This window comes from Orbilia oligospora (assembly GCF_000225545.1).
Source record: "Orbilia oligospora ATCC 24927 unplaced genomic scaffold scaffold00006, whole genome shotgun sequence".
Taxonomy (NCBI): domain Eukaryota; kingdom Fungi; phylum Ascomycota; class Orbiliomycetes; order Orbiliales; family Orbiliaceae; genus Orbilia; species Orbilia oligospora.
The window spans coordinates 2,019,419-2,037,373 of NW_011645563.1; the positions used below are offsets into that span (position 1 = coordinate 2,019,419).

At 42.8% G+C, this 17,955-nt stretch overlaps 3 protein-coding genes across 3 annotated transcripts; 2 read left to right on the forward strand and 1 right to left on the reverse strand.

Moving 5' to 3' along the window:
* Nucleotides 1-2,082: 2,082 nt before the first annotated feature.
* Nucleotides 2,083-2,382, reverse strand: AOL_s00006g590 (uncharacterized protein; the record flags this gene model as incomplete). Its single annotated transcript, XM_011119899.1, has 1 exon — nt 2,083-2,382. One exon carries the CDS (start codon nt 2,380-2,382, stop codon nt 2,083-2,085), a length of 300 nt encoding a protein of 99 aa, XP_011118201.1.
* A 4,768-nt stretch (nt 2,383-7,150) lies between these two features.
* Nucleotides 7,151-10,544, forward strand: AOL_s00006g591 (uncharacterized protein; the record flags this gene model as incomplete). Its single annotated transcript, XM_011119900.1, has 3 exons — nt 7,151-8,252; nt 8,306-9,143; nt 9,206-10,544. The coding sequence occupies 3 exons, from the start codon at nt 7,151-7,153 to the stop codon at nt 10,542-10,544; spliced, it is 3,279 nt and encodes a 1,092-aa protein (XP_011118202.1).
* A 5,039-nt stretch (nt 10,545-15,583) lies between these two features.
* On the forward strand, nt 15,584-16,011 carry AOL_s00006g592 (uncharacterized protein; the record flags this gene model as incomplete). Its single annotated transcript, XM_011119901.1, has 2 exons — nt 15,584-15,761; nt 15,821-16,011. The coding sequence occupies 2 exons, from the start codon at nt 15,584-15,586 to the stop codon at nt 16,009-16,011; spliced, it is 369 nt and encodes a 122-aa protein (XP_011118203.1).
* Nucleotides 16,012-17,955: the final 1,944 nt, after the last annotated feature.

Genomic DNA, 17,955 nt, shown 5'->3' on the forward strand with positions numbered 1-17,955 from the left:
TCGATGAAGCCAGGAGTAACTTAGGCGCTCATAAGCAGCTCCTATGCCCCAGCCAAGTAGCTGTAGATCTTAAAAACAAATTCAAGGCTAGAAGCTTAACCAAAATATATTGAATTCCTAATTTTTCGAAATCGAAGGTTCACACTAAGGGCTATAGAGATACCGACGATAAGATCTTATAAAGAAAACAGAGTTGAGAAAATTTAGGGGCCACAGGCAACCATCTTCCAGTGCAGCGTAACGGTAGTTCTTGTGCCTCGTTATCCTGTTTATGACCGACAACTCGGCCACGATATTATCATCCAATCTAGTTAACCACTACTACCTCTATTACAGGGAGTCGAGTCTCTGCCTTTCCTTTGACTGACTCTGGTTCCTCTTCAATGTGAAAATCGAACTCGGATCCGCCCGCTCTAGAAATATCCTTACCGTCCACTTTGTCGAATGCAACTCGCATAAAGGAGCTTAACCCAACCAGGTTGATCACGGAATCGAGAGCCTTCGAAGCTTCCATCACGCTGCATAGGATGGTTGGGCTCTTTAGACGATATTTACTAGCTTCTACAATCCTAAAACCCGTGTTCCGCCTCATTAATGGTGATACCTTCTGCTGTTGATTCTTGATGCACCGATAGCTGTGCCCAGATGCTTGACGGCGAAAACTTTTCGAAATAGTAGTCTCTAACTCTCTTGGTTGTGGTACCGATCCGGAAGCTGCAAGCGTCTTCTATCCCGCAACCTGCTTGCTCCATCTAGCTCGAAGGCTTCCAGTATTATCGGAAGCGTCACCGATTTCTTGGGCCAACGCCTTGAAGCGAGGGCTTGGCTGCTGCCATCTTTTAAGACATTCGTATATTTTTGAAGGTTCTAGCTGAGGGAATTTTCTTCCGGCGCATTCAAGTTTCTAGGAAGATTCAAAAGCGTAAGGTGTTAGAGATCTCCTGTAGATCTCTATCTATATCTTACTGGATTCCTCCGGCCTCTCTTCCTTCCCTACTCATCTTCCATCCTATCATAAGGCGGGCATTTACACCCCTGCCCCGTGCCGGTCCTTCCAAAACCTTGTTTTGGATGTTCCATTCAATCCCTTCAGTTTTGAAAATGTTGTGAAAACATATTAGGCCCTGCCGAATAGCCCATCGATGAGCCCAGTTGGAGTTTTTTAAGATGTTTTGAGACCGCATCGCTTGTCCCGTACCGAACGCAAGGGGTTTCAGCCACCAATTCGCCCGATGTGCGGATCTGGCCCGCTCACGGATTTACAAGACAAGGCTACGGTTCGCTTTTGCATTTTATAGAGTTGGAAATATCTTCAAATACCCCCGCGACAATATATTAATGACTCTTTTTAGACTTACACCAGATGACTCAAAAATAGTGGTTTAAGATTTCAGGTTTCAAGATATACTCGTTGGTGTATTCTTAGTAACATCTCTAAGTACTGAACTGCACTATGGGGCGGGAAAGCGAGTTAGATTTGAAGGGCGGCGCTCCGTAGCGGAGAAGACTGGACTGTAGTAACCTAACCCATACGCAATGAAGAAAAATATCGCCTATCGACTGCTTCGGTACGATCAGGTAAGCGTGGCAATTAGATTGACTGGCGCAAATGAGCTAGCCGGCCCGGAAAATAGCCTCCATGTAGCAGTGCATCGATAATAACGGAGGCCGCTAAAGGTACGTCGTACTATATATTCAGTCCGCCGCACTCTATGTGATTATTGTGCGCATCTTAAAGGAGGGTCACAGCTTTGAAAAATTATCGAAGACCCTCTACCGGATGAAGATCATGGAATTCTGCTGGATGGTGAGAACGGGGAGACTTGCTGGAATTCTAGTTACTATCAGTGATCAATTTAACAAGCTGCTCGATTGCCATTCTCCTAATTGGGATTGCAAGACGCCAAAGTGATTTTAAGGCCGTTAGGCTTTGATTCGTAAACCGGATGTACATATACCCCCAAAACAAATTCTATATAGTCCAGCACATGACTGCGAGATTGTCACCAGATGCTCCTCCATGCCCAAATATTCCCGGTTCCACGTGTAATTTCTAACGCGCTAACGGTAGAGTTGAAAAGATCATTGGGTGTTGAATTCCGTTCCATGCACCCGAGTGAAATGCACGTCCTGGAATGACGGGCAAAACTGCTTGATAGGATTGTTTGGCGAATTCCCGTACTTCTGAAGTGCGAATTGTTTGAATTCGGAGAGCAAATTGAGGCATTGGTGGATATCCAGGACTAATCCTTCGATAGGGTGGCTAGTGAGCAGGTCCAAAAGAACGTTTTCAGGGTATTTTCCCTTGGACATCAATCCAACCATACCGCAGGCGAAATTATGACGGATTCTAGCGAGTTCGACGACTTCTTGCGGATCCATATTAGCGGTATATTGATTTTTGATGTTAGTTATAGTAAAGAGTATATAAGGAGGTAGAGGGTACGATCATTAAAGTCTTGTTGAAATTTGAGCTTAAATAGACGTATCCTACAGTGGGTGGAAAATATGAACAGGTAAGACCGCAAGGGGAAGAACTTGTTGGGGGGGTTGCATACATATATGTCGGGTTGCAGCCCAAGCACACCACCGTCGATTAGTTTCTTTTCGTGCTTGGGGCAAACAAATCGGGGTCATTCATTCGATTCAACGATTATTTAACGCGGATTAAATTCGATACTACATAAGGAGAAGCGACTATCCACAACTTCGAACCTCTAAAGTCACAGTACTCGGGGCATAACGGCCAGGTGAAGGAGTACCAGGTAAAGATGCTCCATTATTAATTACAGCAGCAAGGACATTTTACAAGTCACATTGGAAGCTTTGATCTGAGATGTGATCCACAGCGCATGGGCTCGGACTCGAAGTTCTGCGGACGGTGGGAATCCGTAATGCCGGCCAGCTGACATAGAGACCTGCTGTTTCTGGAGTATAAATACCTAGCCTGTATTCCTAAGATCTATAAATATTTAAATTAGATCCGTCCCTTAAGGTATAAACACTATATATCCGAAATATTATCATCTCGACCCCGAAGAGCTCCATCTTTACGTACGATCATTATCTTCTGCTCTCACGAACCGCTGTAAGTTATAATATTGCGAAACTCTTCCCATCCTATCAATTATATTGGCTCCCTCTCCTGTACTAGATATATCTCTGGTTAGTAGTGAAGAAATGTCTTCGGCGTTCAATTCTAAAGAATTCCACTCCACTGGGATAATTGAACTAAAATCTGGCTACTACGAAATCACAACAACGGCTTGGGGTCAACAGTACCCCAAACTAACGGTGTTAAACCCTATCATACGATAAATCTCCCTTCAATCTCTAAATTAGGTAAGATAGTGCTGACTTAACTGCTATTAATTTCTATAGCTCCTTTGTAGCCAGGTTGGGCAGACCGCATATTTGATTTGGGCTATAGTTAATAGTCTTTTGCGAGGGAAGAATATCAGCTGAGATGATGAAGTACCGCAATATGAGTGGATTCTGAGTATCATAGGGGAGAACGCCGCAGAAATTTTCACCTATGTAGAGGAGCTTTCTAACAGACTTAGTGTGTGCACATGTGCATGTCATGCAGGAACTTTGGGGGTTGGTAATTAAACTAGAGTTGATATTGAAAAATACTAGAGTAGATCTGTTTAAGCTTTGATGTTGTAAAATACTCTTTGTGGGCTGGTTGATATATTAGGCATTAAAACTTAAGGAATTTTACTTCTGTGTTTGGATCAAGGGATTGCTGCTGACTATTTACTTCTCGAGCTATTAGATTCCTGCGGATTTGGGTCTTGCGCTGTCCTTTGTTTCTCCCTCTCTTTCTTTTTTGATGTCCTTAGTTTTTGCTGTAACAGGTCTTTGATAGCCCAATCTTGATCGCATCTGCTTAGTCTATTTGTAATATCACCATATCCTTTTGCTCGGAGATTTGATAATATATCTTTGACAATCGCTTTTTTAAGTAACGGCAATTGATGAGACCATAAATCCCTGTAAAGTGATAAATCTTATTGAAGTAGTTTCTTGTCTTGAACCACATTGTTACAATATAACTCCAAATTTTCTTTGACAACATCCTATATGATATATATTAGTAGGCTATTGTAAAGCTAGTAAGACGGGCTTGGTTCTGTTCCTACCAACACAACTGTCTAAGATGCATTGGTGGAAGCGTCACTAGGCCAGTTTGGGTACTTCTCTAGAATCATATTATGGTGAAGATCTTTGGTCGGGATTCCTAGAGCCGTATGAATGCGATCGTGTTGTATGTATGATTTGGCTAAAGCTGGAATTGTATCGAGGACTTGTTCGGATTCGGGTTCGTCTACATACTCGTGAGCTTGAGACAGGTCTGTACTTGATCCTGCTTGGAGTATCGTTTTCCAATATTGATCCTGCGACATTGGTATGATATCTGGCTGAAGGACAGTTTGGGGTTTGGGCGTTCGCGTTCTTTGTTGAGGGGAAATATTCAAAGAAAAAAACATTCAGGGCTAAAATACAACGGTGTTAACACATTTTACCACAATAGCACAATAGGTGTACAAAACAGTTTCCAAGTTATTATCTTTGTCTGTCAATATCGATATGGATCTATGGAGAGTGAGTTAAGTCAGCAACGTTGCATATATAGAGGCGTAGCTAACTCATCATCAAATTCACAAGTCTTCCCCCTTACCATATCCTGGTAACAGTTGTGTTACCTGCCAAGAACAGTCTAAGTGTGGCCAAATCCTAAGCAAAACTAGCACAGCTAGTACTATTACCGTCACCACCGGAGTTTGTGTCGGCTTACATTACACCCAAGCTGGAACACGCAAGGAGAGCGACCTTAGAGGGTTTAGCTAAATAGTAGCACCGCACTGCTTAACTTTTTAGTGAAGGGCAACAGGGCGTCGCCAAGCAGGGCGGTTTGTTGCATTTTGTTACCGTAGGGCTTCTTGCTTGGCATCGGCTTCCATCTCGGATCTAAAATCAACTACCTCCAGGCCTCGTCAACAAGCGGTTTGGAGGCGGGTAGTACCGGGGTCCGCTAGCAAATTCAGAAAACTTCTGGTTCCGATCGAGTTTCCCTGTGGTCTGTCTGCCTTCCGAAATCTATAAATTCCCCGCTTCTCCGGGACCTTCTAAAGATGTGGGAGTATGGAAAGAAAGATATTTGAGGCGTAGGGTAAGAAGAGTGGGAACGTGAGTGAGATCAACACCATTAAAGGATGAAAAGGTAATATAAAGGAGGGGAGCTGTAGATTTGATGGAGAGCTATTCTATGCCTCTGAAGCCTCTTTAAATATACGTTCCGGTTGAACGACTATTCTGTAAAGGCTAGCTATTCCATGAGGTGCCTAATGCCCGACTGGAAGGAGGGATTTAACTTTCTTCGCGAGGATTTGTGTGGCCAGCGGATCACCTAAATTCAATCAGCTGATTTCGCATTTTATAACATATCTGTTGAGGCTACCTACATGAGCCGGAGTTAACGCCGCCACAAGTTAGCTTATATCCGACCCGACATGAGGCGTAGCTCATGCCGCATGTCTGAGGCGCAGGGACTCACGTGACTAGCGGCACGTGACAGTGATATGGCTTCATGCCCTGTGTAACCCAATTGTGTATTTAAGACGGCCTCAGAGGTGTATGATAGCTCTCTTCTTTCTCTATCGAATTTACAAGTTCTCTCCCTCATAGTACCATTCACTTTTGAATAACAATAATTTTATAAGGTATTGCATGCTGAATTTGTAGTAGAAGAAAAAGGATAGTCGGGGAATTAGCCCGATTCAAACAGGAGCGAGGCGCCTTCATATTACCGTAGTCAATCACAGCCCGAAACCATATTCGGATCTGATATGATATTTTGGCTTCTAATCTTGAAACAGAGCTGTGCTTTGTACGCCGTTATTGTCGTCTCGGTTTTTGTTCTGGCGTGTTGTTGAAAATGTTGGAGAATAGATCCCTGTCAGGCAGGGTTGGAGTGCGGGAACGAAAATGGACTGGGTTCCAAAAATGGACTGGGTGTTCCAAGCAAACCAAAAAAAAAAGTGTTCTCTCAGACGGGGAATCGAACCCCGGTCGTCCGCGAGCACCCATTAATTAGTACAGAGGATGCTCTGATTTGGAGTGACAGGCGGAAATCTTGACAACTGAACCGTCTACGGTGTGAATCTCACATCATGATGATGATGTGTTTTGAGACCAGAAATCCGTATCCATGTGGTCTTGTTGTATCAATGTACGTTTTCCTGGGTCACAGATTTGCATTGGTTGTGGTGTATTTTTGGATACAAGGATGCAAACATGAACACCAATATAGTTTGGTTCTGAGACTGGCAAACATGAACCAAAACTGGTCAGGCAACACAAAGTTGTAACCAAAATGGTTAGCACAACTACAAAAAAAATGTGTTCCTCGCACCAATGTCCTAGCAGTTGTAATATGGGGCGTATTCGTAACACCAATTCCGCTAATGATTAATTCACAGCTGTGCTTAGAATTTGTTAGTGCGAAAATGAACCCGCGGTTGTAAATCACGGGGGTTTTAACATCCATGCTATTTGATCGAGCTTTTCCCGCGCATGGCCGCAATAGGAACATAGCACAAAAATACTCCCTTTAGACCTTTCGGTTTGAGAGCCTCAGAGTACAACACAAATGTTCCTTGGAACTAGTTGTCGAAGATGCCGGACTTGGCTTATTCTCTCTAAAAAATCTCTTTGGTCCCTGGCTACTCATGCTAGTATATGAGCATATGACCTTTTGAAAAGTTTTCACTTGCTCGATGAGTTCTTGATCCCTGTGGGACCTTGAGGTCACGTGCGCGGCGTTAAGTCAGCCACTACCTGTGGCGTTGACCTTGGATTCTGACACTAGTTTTATCATCAATCAAACATGCATTCAAAGAATGATTTCCAAGAACTGGATGGGGATGCGTATGGGAGAGCAGATGGGAAGATCATAATGACGGCGCTAGGTGGTGTTTCATGATTGGCTATTTATGTGCTACCCCTCTTTCTGTTGCGAGGCTGTCAGCTTCTGGACCGTGAAGGATTGTCGACACGGCCACGACATTTTTTCGCCTCAAAGAAAGCCCATATCCACCAACCCCAATCTACACATTTATTAACCACCCACAACAACCATTTAAAAATGTCGAATAGAAAACGAAATATCGGCAGTGATGGAGGAGTTATGGCCCGCGAACCGAAGAGAGCGAAGGCAGACAGACATCGTTCAGAGGAACTAGTTCCTGCTAGCGCACGCAACCCTACGGAATATACTGTTGGCTGGATCTGCGCCATACTAACCGAGTATGTCGCTGCAAAAGCTTTTCTAGACGAAAACCGTGGAGAACCAGACTATGTCCCCCCCAATGACAACAACCATTATACATTGGGCAGGGTTGGAAAACACAATGTTGTAGTTGCGGTCTTGCCAGATGGAGAATATGGTACATCATCCGCAGCAAGTGTTGCGACGGACATGCTTCGTAGTTTTCCGAATATTAGAATCGGCCTAATGGTCGGCGTCGGCGGGGGTGCGCCTAGCTTAAAGCATGATATTCGTTTAGGTGATATTGTGGTTAGCGTTGCTTCTGGAGACGGGAAGGCAGCTGTGCTTCAGTACGACTTTGGTAAAAAACTACAAGACCAGGAACTTCAGCCAACAAGGCACCTGGACAATCCACCGACACTTCTGCGAACCGCAATAACTGGGCTTAAGGCCCAATATGAGATGGAAGGCCACCAAATTGAACAGGCCATCCAGGACGTTCTCGAGAAGAATACAAAATTGCAGCGGAAATATAAGCGGCCGGACCAAAGCAGCGATAGATTATACCTACCCAAAATAACCCACCACCCGGAGGACGAATCAGACTGCGCAACCGTCTGTGGCGATAATCCTTCAGTATTGGTACCACGGGACAAACGGGCTGACCACGAGGAGAACCCTGCAATTCACTATGGCCGGATTGCTTCCGCAAACCAATTAGTAAAAGACGCTACTTTCCGGGATAGACTGGCGGCGAAAGAGGATATTCTCTGTTTTGAAATGGAAGCGGCAGGATTAATGAACCATTTTCCTTGTTTGATTATTCGCGGTGTATGCGACTACTCAGATTCCCACAAGAATAAGGAATGGCAAGGATACGCGGCAATGGCAGCGGCTGCATACGCCAGGGACCTTCTCTACAAAATTGCTCCTAATAAGGTGGAGGTTGAGAAGAAGATTCTTGATATTCTCCCTGCGGGTTAGTTAGTGTTTAGCGCACTTTATGGATTACTCTGCTAACCAAATTTGAAGTTGAGGGAAGAGTAAACGAAATCTATACCAATGTCCAAGGTGTGGGGGATAATGTCAAGCATCTCAGATCCCAGCAAAGGCAAATAGAGCTATACCGTTGGCTATCGCCCCCAGATCCTTCAGTAAACTACGACAAAGCTCTCCAGCAACGTCACAAAGCCACAGGCGGTTGGTTTCTAGGGGGTGACACTTTCAAGGAATGGAAAACGCGACAAAGCTCCTTTCTGTGGCTTTACGGCATCGCTGGCTGTGGTAAGACTATTCTTAGCTCAGCTATTATCGAGGATCTCTCGCCCTATCGGCCTCTCTACTTTTTCTTCGACTTTATTGATGGAGACAAACAAACATTTGAGAAAATGATTCGTACCCTTATTGATCAGCTCTGCAATCGACAGGGGGATTTTTCGCAACTAGACCGCCTTTATTCCTCGTGCAATGACGGACGCCAGCAACCAACCTGTCAGTCACTTTGCGAGACTTTCGTGCGCATGGTGGGGTCGGTTGGGGAAATTTGGCTCGTTTTAGATGCGCTTGACGAATGTAGCAAGGAAGAAAGGAAGAAATTATTATCGTGGATAGAAGGGCTTCTAATGAACTCGGAGCATGGGAACGTCCACCTTCTTGCGACAAGTCGGCAAGAAAGGGATATTGAATCTGAAGTACTGAAGTTTACCCATACCGACTATATGGTGCCCATCCAGAGCGGTCTAGTTACCGATGATTTACGTGCATACGTTCACTCGAGAGTCAGAGAGGGTGACGGCCTTAAGCGGTGGCGATCGCGCCCGGAAATTCAAAATGAGATTGAGACCGTACTTGGGGGAAATGCAAATGGGATGTAAGATTTACGTATTGATAGACTCATTGGGTGTAAGAAATACTAAGAGTTGTCAGGTTTAGATGGGCCGCATGCCAGCTCGACGTTCTGGAAAACTGCCTCGACTATTTTCAGGTCTGCAAAGCTCTCAACTCCCTCCCGAAAACTTTGGACGAAACCTACGAAAGAATCTTGCGAAAAATCCCTGAGGAACACGAGCAGCCTGCTATCAGAATACTTCAATTTTTGACATACTCTGAGAGGCCATTAAGGATCGAGGAGGCCGTTGACATGATCGCGGTAGATATCGATACGGAAGGGGACTCATACTTTGATCCAAAATACAGAATGCCCGACCATAGCGAGATTTTGTGTTACTGTTCTAGTTTGGTGGTTGCGGTCACCAAAAAGGGAAATTCGAACGACACGAATAACAAAACTACAGATCTCCAGTTGGCGCATTTTTCAGTCAAGGAATATCTAACATCAGACCGTGCTATAGATTATATAGCGCAGCACTTTCGGGAAGTCCAAGCTAAAGCATCAATGGCAAAAGTTTGTCTTGCGTATTTGCTGCATTTAGATGTCGACCTCCCGACCAAGCCACTCACGGAGACCTTTCCTTTCGTACTGTATTGTGCGAGGTATTGGATAAGATTCGCCGCCGTAGCCGAAAACGAGAACCAAACATTGCGAGATTTCATAAAAAGATTTTTCGACACCAAAAGATGCCTATATAGAAACTGCTACAATCTTTATAGCCCAGATGGGCATTGGAAAAGCGGAGAATGGACGAGAGAGAAAAGAGTTTCGGCGTTATACTACGCATCATTTGGAGGCCTGACAAATACGGTGAACTACTTACTAAGTCAAGGCGCCGACGTTAACGCCCGAGATGGAAAATACGGTAATGCGCTCCAGGGGGCGTCGTCCGAAGGCCATGAAAAAACTGTCGAGCTGCTGCTGGGCGAAGGCGCAGACGTCAACGCCCAAGGCGGAGAATATGGTAATGCGCTCCAGGCGGCATCGTCCAGAGGCCATGAAAAAACTGTCGAGCTACTGCTGGGTAAAGGCGCTGAAGTCAACGCCCAAGGTGGATCCTACGGTAATGCGCTCCAGGCGGCATCGTTCGGAGGCCATGAAAAAACTGTCAAGCTACTGCTGGGTAAAGGCGCTGAAGTCAACGCCCAAGGTGGATTCTACGGCAATGCGCTCCAGGCGGCATCGTCCAGAGGCCATGACAAAACTGTCGAGCTGCTGCTGCGCGAAGGCGCCGACGTCAACGCCCAAGGCGGAGAATATGGTAATGCGCTCCAGGCGGCGTCGTCCAGAGGCCATGACAAAACTGTCGAGCTGCTGCTGCGCGAAGGCGCCGACGTCAACGCTCAAGGTAGAATCTCTCTTAATTGGATTGACAAGTAGTTTGCATCCTCTTTTGGTCGGGTCGAATTAAGACGGGATTGCAAATTGCAGACTTGTTACTTTGCAGCTGGCGAGGCTGCAAATGGTCAACTTTAGCTTCTCTGCTTGTTGTTTGGTTTCCTCTACCAAAGATGACGGTGTAGGAATATCTTTTCTTTTTCTTTGTCTTTTGCAGTTTGTAGTCTGCTTTTGGGTTCTGTCTCGGGGTGCGCCAAGTTGGAAGGCGCAGTTCATACCGCCACTATATTATGTGGTTTGCGGACTGCTTCCCTATCATATCTACGCTTTGTTCTGAAGTCGGACATCTTCACACGATAGTTCGGCGGCGCTGTAACAGGCGCTGTAGAACCACAAGCGGTCGGTGGTATTATGCCGCTGTTTTAAGTCCACGTAATCGTCAGCTCGAACGTTCTATAAATAGGTGGCCTTCGTTTATCCTTTGCATTGAATTCCACCATTGTTAACCCTGTTGCGTGGGCGCTATTATACGCAAGCACTCCAACATTATTGGATATACGAATTACTAACGTCCGATTGAAGGATGTAAGTTCATTTGTAGGGATGAGGATTGTAACTTAGATCTGTTTGTGCGATGCTTGAGATATAAAGGCCTCGGCATTTTCGCCGAAGCGTTCTGTATTTCGCTGCTGAGGACAATCATAACCTTTAAGCAGTCTAGACGCTAACAGTCAACTTCTTTCCCTAAAATCAGAATCTATCATTAAATATAGATATAAACAAAGATATGTGGTGTGACGAGATGTGAGAAAAGCTGGTCTCGCGTTGCCAGAAACAACACAAAGATACAGAAAAACCAGACCCAATATTTTGTTTACCAGACCAAGAAAACTGGACCCGACTTGTAAATTGTTGGTGGAACATTTCTTTTGTGGGATAAATAGATTTGTGATACGGACCACTTCTGTTGTGTGGTATAGATTTAAGTCGAATGCATAAGTACCTACCTACTAGCTTTATATTTCTACATTCTTGTGGTTGATAGCTATAACTAGCAGCCGGTACTGAACCAATATTTCCGCCCACCTGTCAGCAACGCACGTCCCAAGGCCTAAACCCTTTTCAGATTCTGCCAGATCCGGCCTGATTCTACGAAGCCCCACCAGATCCTGCAAGGCCCTGCAAGATCCTGCTAGGTTCTGGTGTGTATCGACACCCGCTGAATAAATCCCTATCAACTCCCACCAACACCATCTGTTACTTGGATTCACAAGACGACTATACAAAAGCGTTCGGAGAAATCTGCTTTTGCCCAGTAGAATTATTTAATACCTTCTTCTCCCTTGCCATGTGAATCAGAGATCTCTAGTCTCGAAACTCAAACCTACACACAAAAATATTCTGACGTCATGACTGGCCGGCTATCGCACATTCGTGTACTTAGCTATTCTCGGACCTAAGAAAGGTTTTTTTTTTGGATTTTCTTGACGAGGAAACTTTCCAAAATATATTATAGCAAGAGGAGGGTTTAACACCGTGAAGCAGGAGAATTGGTATTGCAAATGTGTTCTACTAGTACTGCATCTGTGCACTTTGGTGTCGCATCTATAACTTTTGTGGTTCATCGCTAGCCAGCCTCGTTCGTAAGGAAAAAGCAATCATTGGGTATCTATCAGGGATAGGGCAAATTTTAAACATATACTAGAAAATTTGATTGAATGAGAGCTTAAGGTGTGCTCATCCGCCCGCCTTCACTCTGAACCACGAATACCTACTTACTTATAGGTACGATAGCCTTGAGAACTTTTGGCGTGTGATGAAGCCGGTTGCATTGGCGCTAGCATTAATCATCACAAAAAGCCTTTAAGAATCTTAGAAAAAGGCAACGCAATCTATCGACTGAGAGTTAAAAGGTCGGCCAACACAACTCTATTGTTTTACTGGAGATCCTTTAGCCCGCTGTGATCTTTCACCGAGCACTCGAGATCTCGAGAGACTCTCAAGCCCTTAGATTTTGCAGCCACACACATACGGTTATATAAGTCCTTGATATCAAATATCAAGCACTTCGATCCACATCATAGTTATGACGACGAGTTTTGATACCGTCTTACAATATAGTGCTTCGAATGCATTGGGCCTGTGGACTGCTTTGGACCTGCGACCAAGAAGCCCACTTTGTCTAAACCTGCCCCGCGAAACCAATGATGCGCTATTATAGTTAATCAGGCCAGTACATATAATATCTTTTATGATTACTACGTGTAATAGAGCTACCGAAGCGAAGTTTTACAGCTCCGTTGCTAAGGACCTCGGGCATCGGGCTCTAAGTCGTTTATGCATATGAGTCTCGAACCAAATTCTTTTGCTGAGCGATGAAAAATCACGTTTTGGCCATGCTGACGCTCGAAGATTGAGAAACGATCGAGTTTCTCCAAACAAATTTGTCAGAACGCACTCTTCGCTATTGGGCCAGATCCTATAATCAGAAGTTTAGTTAGTGGGGGTTGAGGGATAGAAGTTGCAAGTTTAGGGCGTCGATTATGCTACCCCACAGGCTTCCACATATATATATATGCGCATATGCATATGATCTTCAGACCCGCACCTAGTCGAACAATTATGGACCCAACGTCAACACCAACAGACTAGCAACTTTTTCGGTTTTACAGCCCCCAAAAACCTACCATTCCCCGAAGTTTCGGTTATTATACTTTCTGCCTTTCAAGTTTTGTTTCTTTTTGTTGGAAGCCCGCCTTTTTTGCGCTGAGGTTCAAAATTGTAGTCCCGGTCGTCTATTTGGGCTCACCATACTTAGGTAGAAACCCGAAAGAAGATGCTGCTTGAGGACGTTGGGCTAACTAGCTACGTAAAACCAATAAATATCTATTAGTATCTCAAAAACTAATGCTTTATGTAGGTTCCCTTGCTATATACAGAATGCAGGTAAACATGGATATAATCATAAGATAAAGTCGAGTCCAGTTGTAAAAGCTTAAATTACAACCAATGCTTGGTTACATTCCACTAATCTCAAAGTGGGGAAATAGGAATCCCGTTTTTGATACATATTAATATATTCCGACCTAAACGGAGAGTTTCTACTCTTTAGCCATTTTGCATAAATACCCACCGGTTTGGAGAGTTATCCACGGATTCATAACCCTTTGCTTAGATCACTAACTTGGAATCCACAAATTTTTAACTGCAGCAGGGCACTAATATCACCAAAATTCTAGCTAAAGATTGCATGTAATTCATAGGCTGGTTCACAGGCTGGTTAGTCTATAAATGACTTGCACAGTGACTTGACTGGTCTTCAGGTTGGACGGTTTGTAGGTGGGTTCATTTTGTGTTAAAGTTGTTGTAGATAGGAAGGTTTGGTTTGTAAAAAAGTTTTGATCTCGAGCGCCCTTAGATCAAAGGAGCAAAAGTACAAAAATGTACAAAAAGAACTCTCAGACGGGGAATCGAACCCCGGTCGTCCGCGAGCAGTGAACGCGTGATCACATGACAGGCGGAAATCTTGACCACTGGACCATCTGAGACTGTGGAGATGTGATCGCAATTCTACTATTTAGCCATCAAAGCATCTGAGAACATTGATTGATTCAGAGGTTTCTGGGCTGTGACACCAAATATGCCAAGGCGGGAATTTCCAAGCATCCTTCGTCTTGATTGGCTCCTGCGCTATTTCCATCGATACCACAGCCATCATGATTTCAACACGTGACCGCCCAGCGACCAAAAATTTAGCTTCCCCGTTCATCCAATATGACATATGACGGTTTGGCCCCCGAAGCCTCAGCTTAAGCCGACTAGCCTTTCTAGCGGAGCGTGCCCACAATATGCCACGTAAATGGCCATAATATAATTAATGCAATGGCATGAACTTCAGCGGCGAACTCATGAATACCCTTGAGATTCGACGTCGACGCCATATCAATAAATAGGCGCTTCGGCGTGTACTACGAGTACGAGTGCAATTAATGTAAACTTTACATGTTTACAGAATTTAGAGGTCTAGGTGCCTATAACATATAAATATAATCATGCCGGACTATACTACATACGTATACGCGTAATTACGATTACGTAGCGCGGGCTAAGAAAATAGCGGGTGCGTTTCCATGTGCGTTAGGTACCTTAGTACGAAGTTCAGTAAATGATGTCCGAGACTATAGATGACGCACCCGCTACCGCAGGACATAAAATGCATAACACCTCTACGAAACTAGCACAACTACGTACTACAAATATGCAATGTTTGCTATTTTGTAAGTAACGTTCGGTATCGCGGTAATTCACTAACGGCACGGGGGGTGTACCTCGCTGGAACGAGGAAGATTCAAATATATATATGCTGATATGGATAAAAATACTGCAACAGCACGAAGAGGGTGCCGAGTCAGCAGCTGGCGCGCATCTACGTTTTTCTATCCGTCGCGTTGCGCGTTGTGGATGCATCAAGTTTTTAATGATTCGGCCTCCTTCTACATTCTTCCTTCCCTCGCTTGGGATTCATCCCTGTATTTTGTTTCCCCGTCAGTGTAAATTTAGTTGGATACGACAGGATCGCCCCCGAGCTCCCTCTGGAATACCAATATAATTACATAAGGCATCACAGCTACCCTATTCTATCGATATATCCTGTTGCAAATTTACTCAGTGAATACCATGACTTGATTTCACCATCGCGATATTTGCGGGCTCCCTGGTCTAGTTAACTTCACAGGGTAACAATACCAGCTACATTATCTGTTTATTCTGGAACAGAATAAGCTAAATAAGTTGACGAAAGCCGTATCAGTTACGCATTGCACTTTATGGTAAGACTTTTTCATATATATATATGTATATATCGACATATGCCTACGTATTTACCGGTGCTACTAGCATACTCTGGGTTTTATGGACAATACTGCGCAGCTGACCACCGGGAGTTCCGAAGATGTCTGATTACAACGATAAGCCAACTCCTCTATCTGCGAAGGGCGACGGATTGTGGCTTTTAGTCCATGAAGCTGGAGAAGCTGACGGTAACCGAGCTTCTAAATTCGGGGTTAGCCCGTTCGAAAGAAATGCCCATAAAGGAGCGGGACCATGTAGTAAAGAGTGGGAAGTGTATTGCGGATAACGATCAAGTGCATATTTTCCTTCGGGAACATTTTATTCATTGGCTTGACGTCATGAGCCTCTTGGGTGGCGCCTTCGAGATTATTTATATGTTTGTGAATCTGCAATCCAAGGTCGATGCAAGTACGTTTCCATCAAATACTTGGAAAGCTAGAAAGATATATCTAAAGCGGTTTTAATAGGTTGTGAATGGGGAAAATTTTACCAAGCTCTTGCGGGATATAAAACGGTTCACCCTTCAAAACAAGTGGTTAATCAACAAGGCGCCAGTGCAAACACATTCCTCAGCTGTTCTCTTCTCACCGGAGTTGAGTATTGTAAAAGGGCTATTCAAACTACACTGGGTCCAGAAATACTCAGGGGTCCCGCCTGATAAAGTTTTGGATAGAGTAAAGTGGGGTTGGATATACCAGGGTTCGGATATAGCGAAAAACATGTTCGAACGGATGACGAAGAAACAGCCTGGGGTCAAAAGGAGTTGGGGAGCCATGTTGCAGACCCTCGAAGGACATAGTAATTGGATCCGGGCTATAGCGTTCTCTCACAATGGTCGCACGATTGCTTCTGGTGTAAAGAAAGTTTGGAAAGCTGGTGGTTCATGTATATCCTTGATCGAATAAATTGGGCGAGTGCGCAAAATTGATTAATATAGCTTAGATGAATTTATTGTTTTAACTTGATATTAGTATCTTGTTTTTACCTTTTAATACTTTACTTTAATCATTTTGTCGAAATATAGACTTAAATCGCTTAGGCACGAATTGGGGTTGGTATAGGCACACCAAGCAGAAGGTAGGTACGTTAGCTTAAGGAAGTATGTTCGTAGGATTTGCTTGTATTTTTGCTATTAAACCTGGGGAATTCATTTTTTCGCAATCTTGCTACATGTATTCTTTCCCTGTTGAGGAGGCATTAAACCGTAGACATTCCAACCCACAGCGAAGTTTTTAGCAAAATTATAAGGTCTCCAATTTGTTCATAAAAGTCTGGGCACCGGTAAACGCTCTCCTTCTAATATATAAAGCACTAATATGTCCAGTATTTATTTCCTAGACCGCCCTCTCTCCATTTTTCCGATAGAGACCGACGTTAAGCTCGAAACGATTCGGCTTATAATTACACCTTTCCAAATTAGCCGTGGCTATAACTATATATTAAATTAATTTTTTATTTATTTTTTTATGTAATAACTACATTTAATATATCTTATATTAAATAATTAAATTCTTATAAGTATATAAAAAAAAAAAAAAGCAAAATTCAAAAGAAAATAAACATGCAAACTTAAAAACAAAAGTTGAAAAACCTGGCCTCGCAAAATCTCGGCCCCAAAACAAAATCTAAAAAGAATAAGAAAAGTAAAAACTAAAACAGCGGATAAAGGGCAAGATGGGACGAATCGGTGACGATAGCTTCCAAATATAGCGGAAAAGTCGTCGCTATAGTGGAATGACAGGGAGACCCTCGGCCTCAAAATAACGGAATGTTCGTCGCAGTCGGAAAGGGATCACGTACTACCCGGCCGACGTAACTCTAGACTGGAGAGCTATATCGACTGGCCAAACCCCATCAATATCAATTCTGCTGAAGAGCCGCCCAGGAAGCAGAGATAACATATATCCGAACTCCTTAATAGACAGTTTTTTTATTAAAATTTATTATAAATACTTGGTTTATAATAATAAAAGCAAATTCTTTAATATAAATTATATAGATAAGTATTAAATTTATTTTATTTTGATTTAAAATTGTTATTTATTTTAGTTATTATTGTATATATTAGTGTGTTACCGTGGAGCAGCTAATCCGCAACCACTTCACTCCAAACCACAGAACAAAATAGTTTTTCAAGATTTTAAATAAACTTAAATCTATCAATAGAACAATTTAAACTTAATTTTTAAAATTCTACAATTTAGTAAAACAAAATAGTTTTATCATAAAAATAAACAATTTTTTTTTTTTTTAATAAACCATAAAGTTTATGATAAACTTATAAATAATTCTTTAATAAACTTTTAATCTTATAGATAAATTTAAAATAATTATTTAATAAATTTTTAATTTTATAAATAAATTTAAATCTATTATTTTGTAAATTTTTAATCTTATAAATAAATTTATAGTTTATAATATCTTAATTTTTTATTATTTAAGTTTAATTTATAATAATATAATTCTTTTATATAATAATTTAATATATTAATTTATTTTATATTCTAAATATTTTCAAATAATTTAAATATTTATTTTAAATGTTCTAAATATAAAATATCTAAAAAACCCTTTTCTTATTTAAATTTAAATATTATTCACT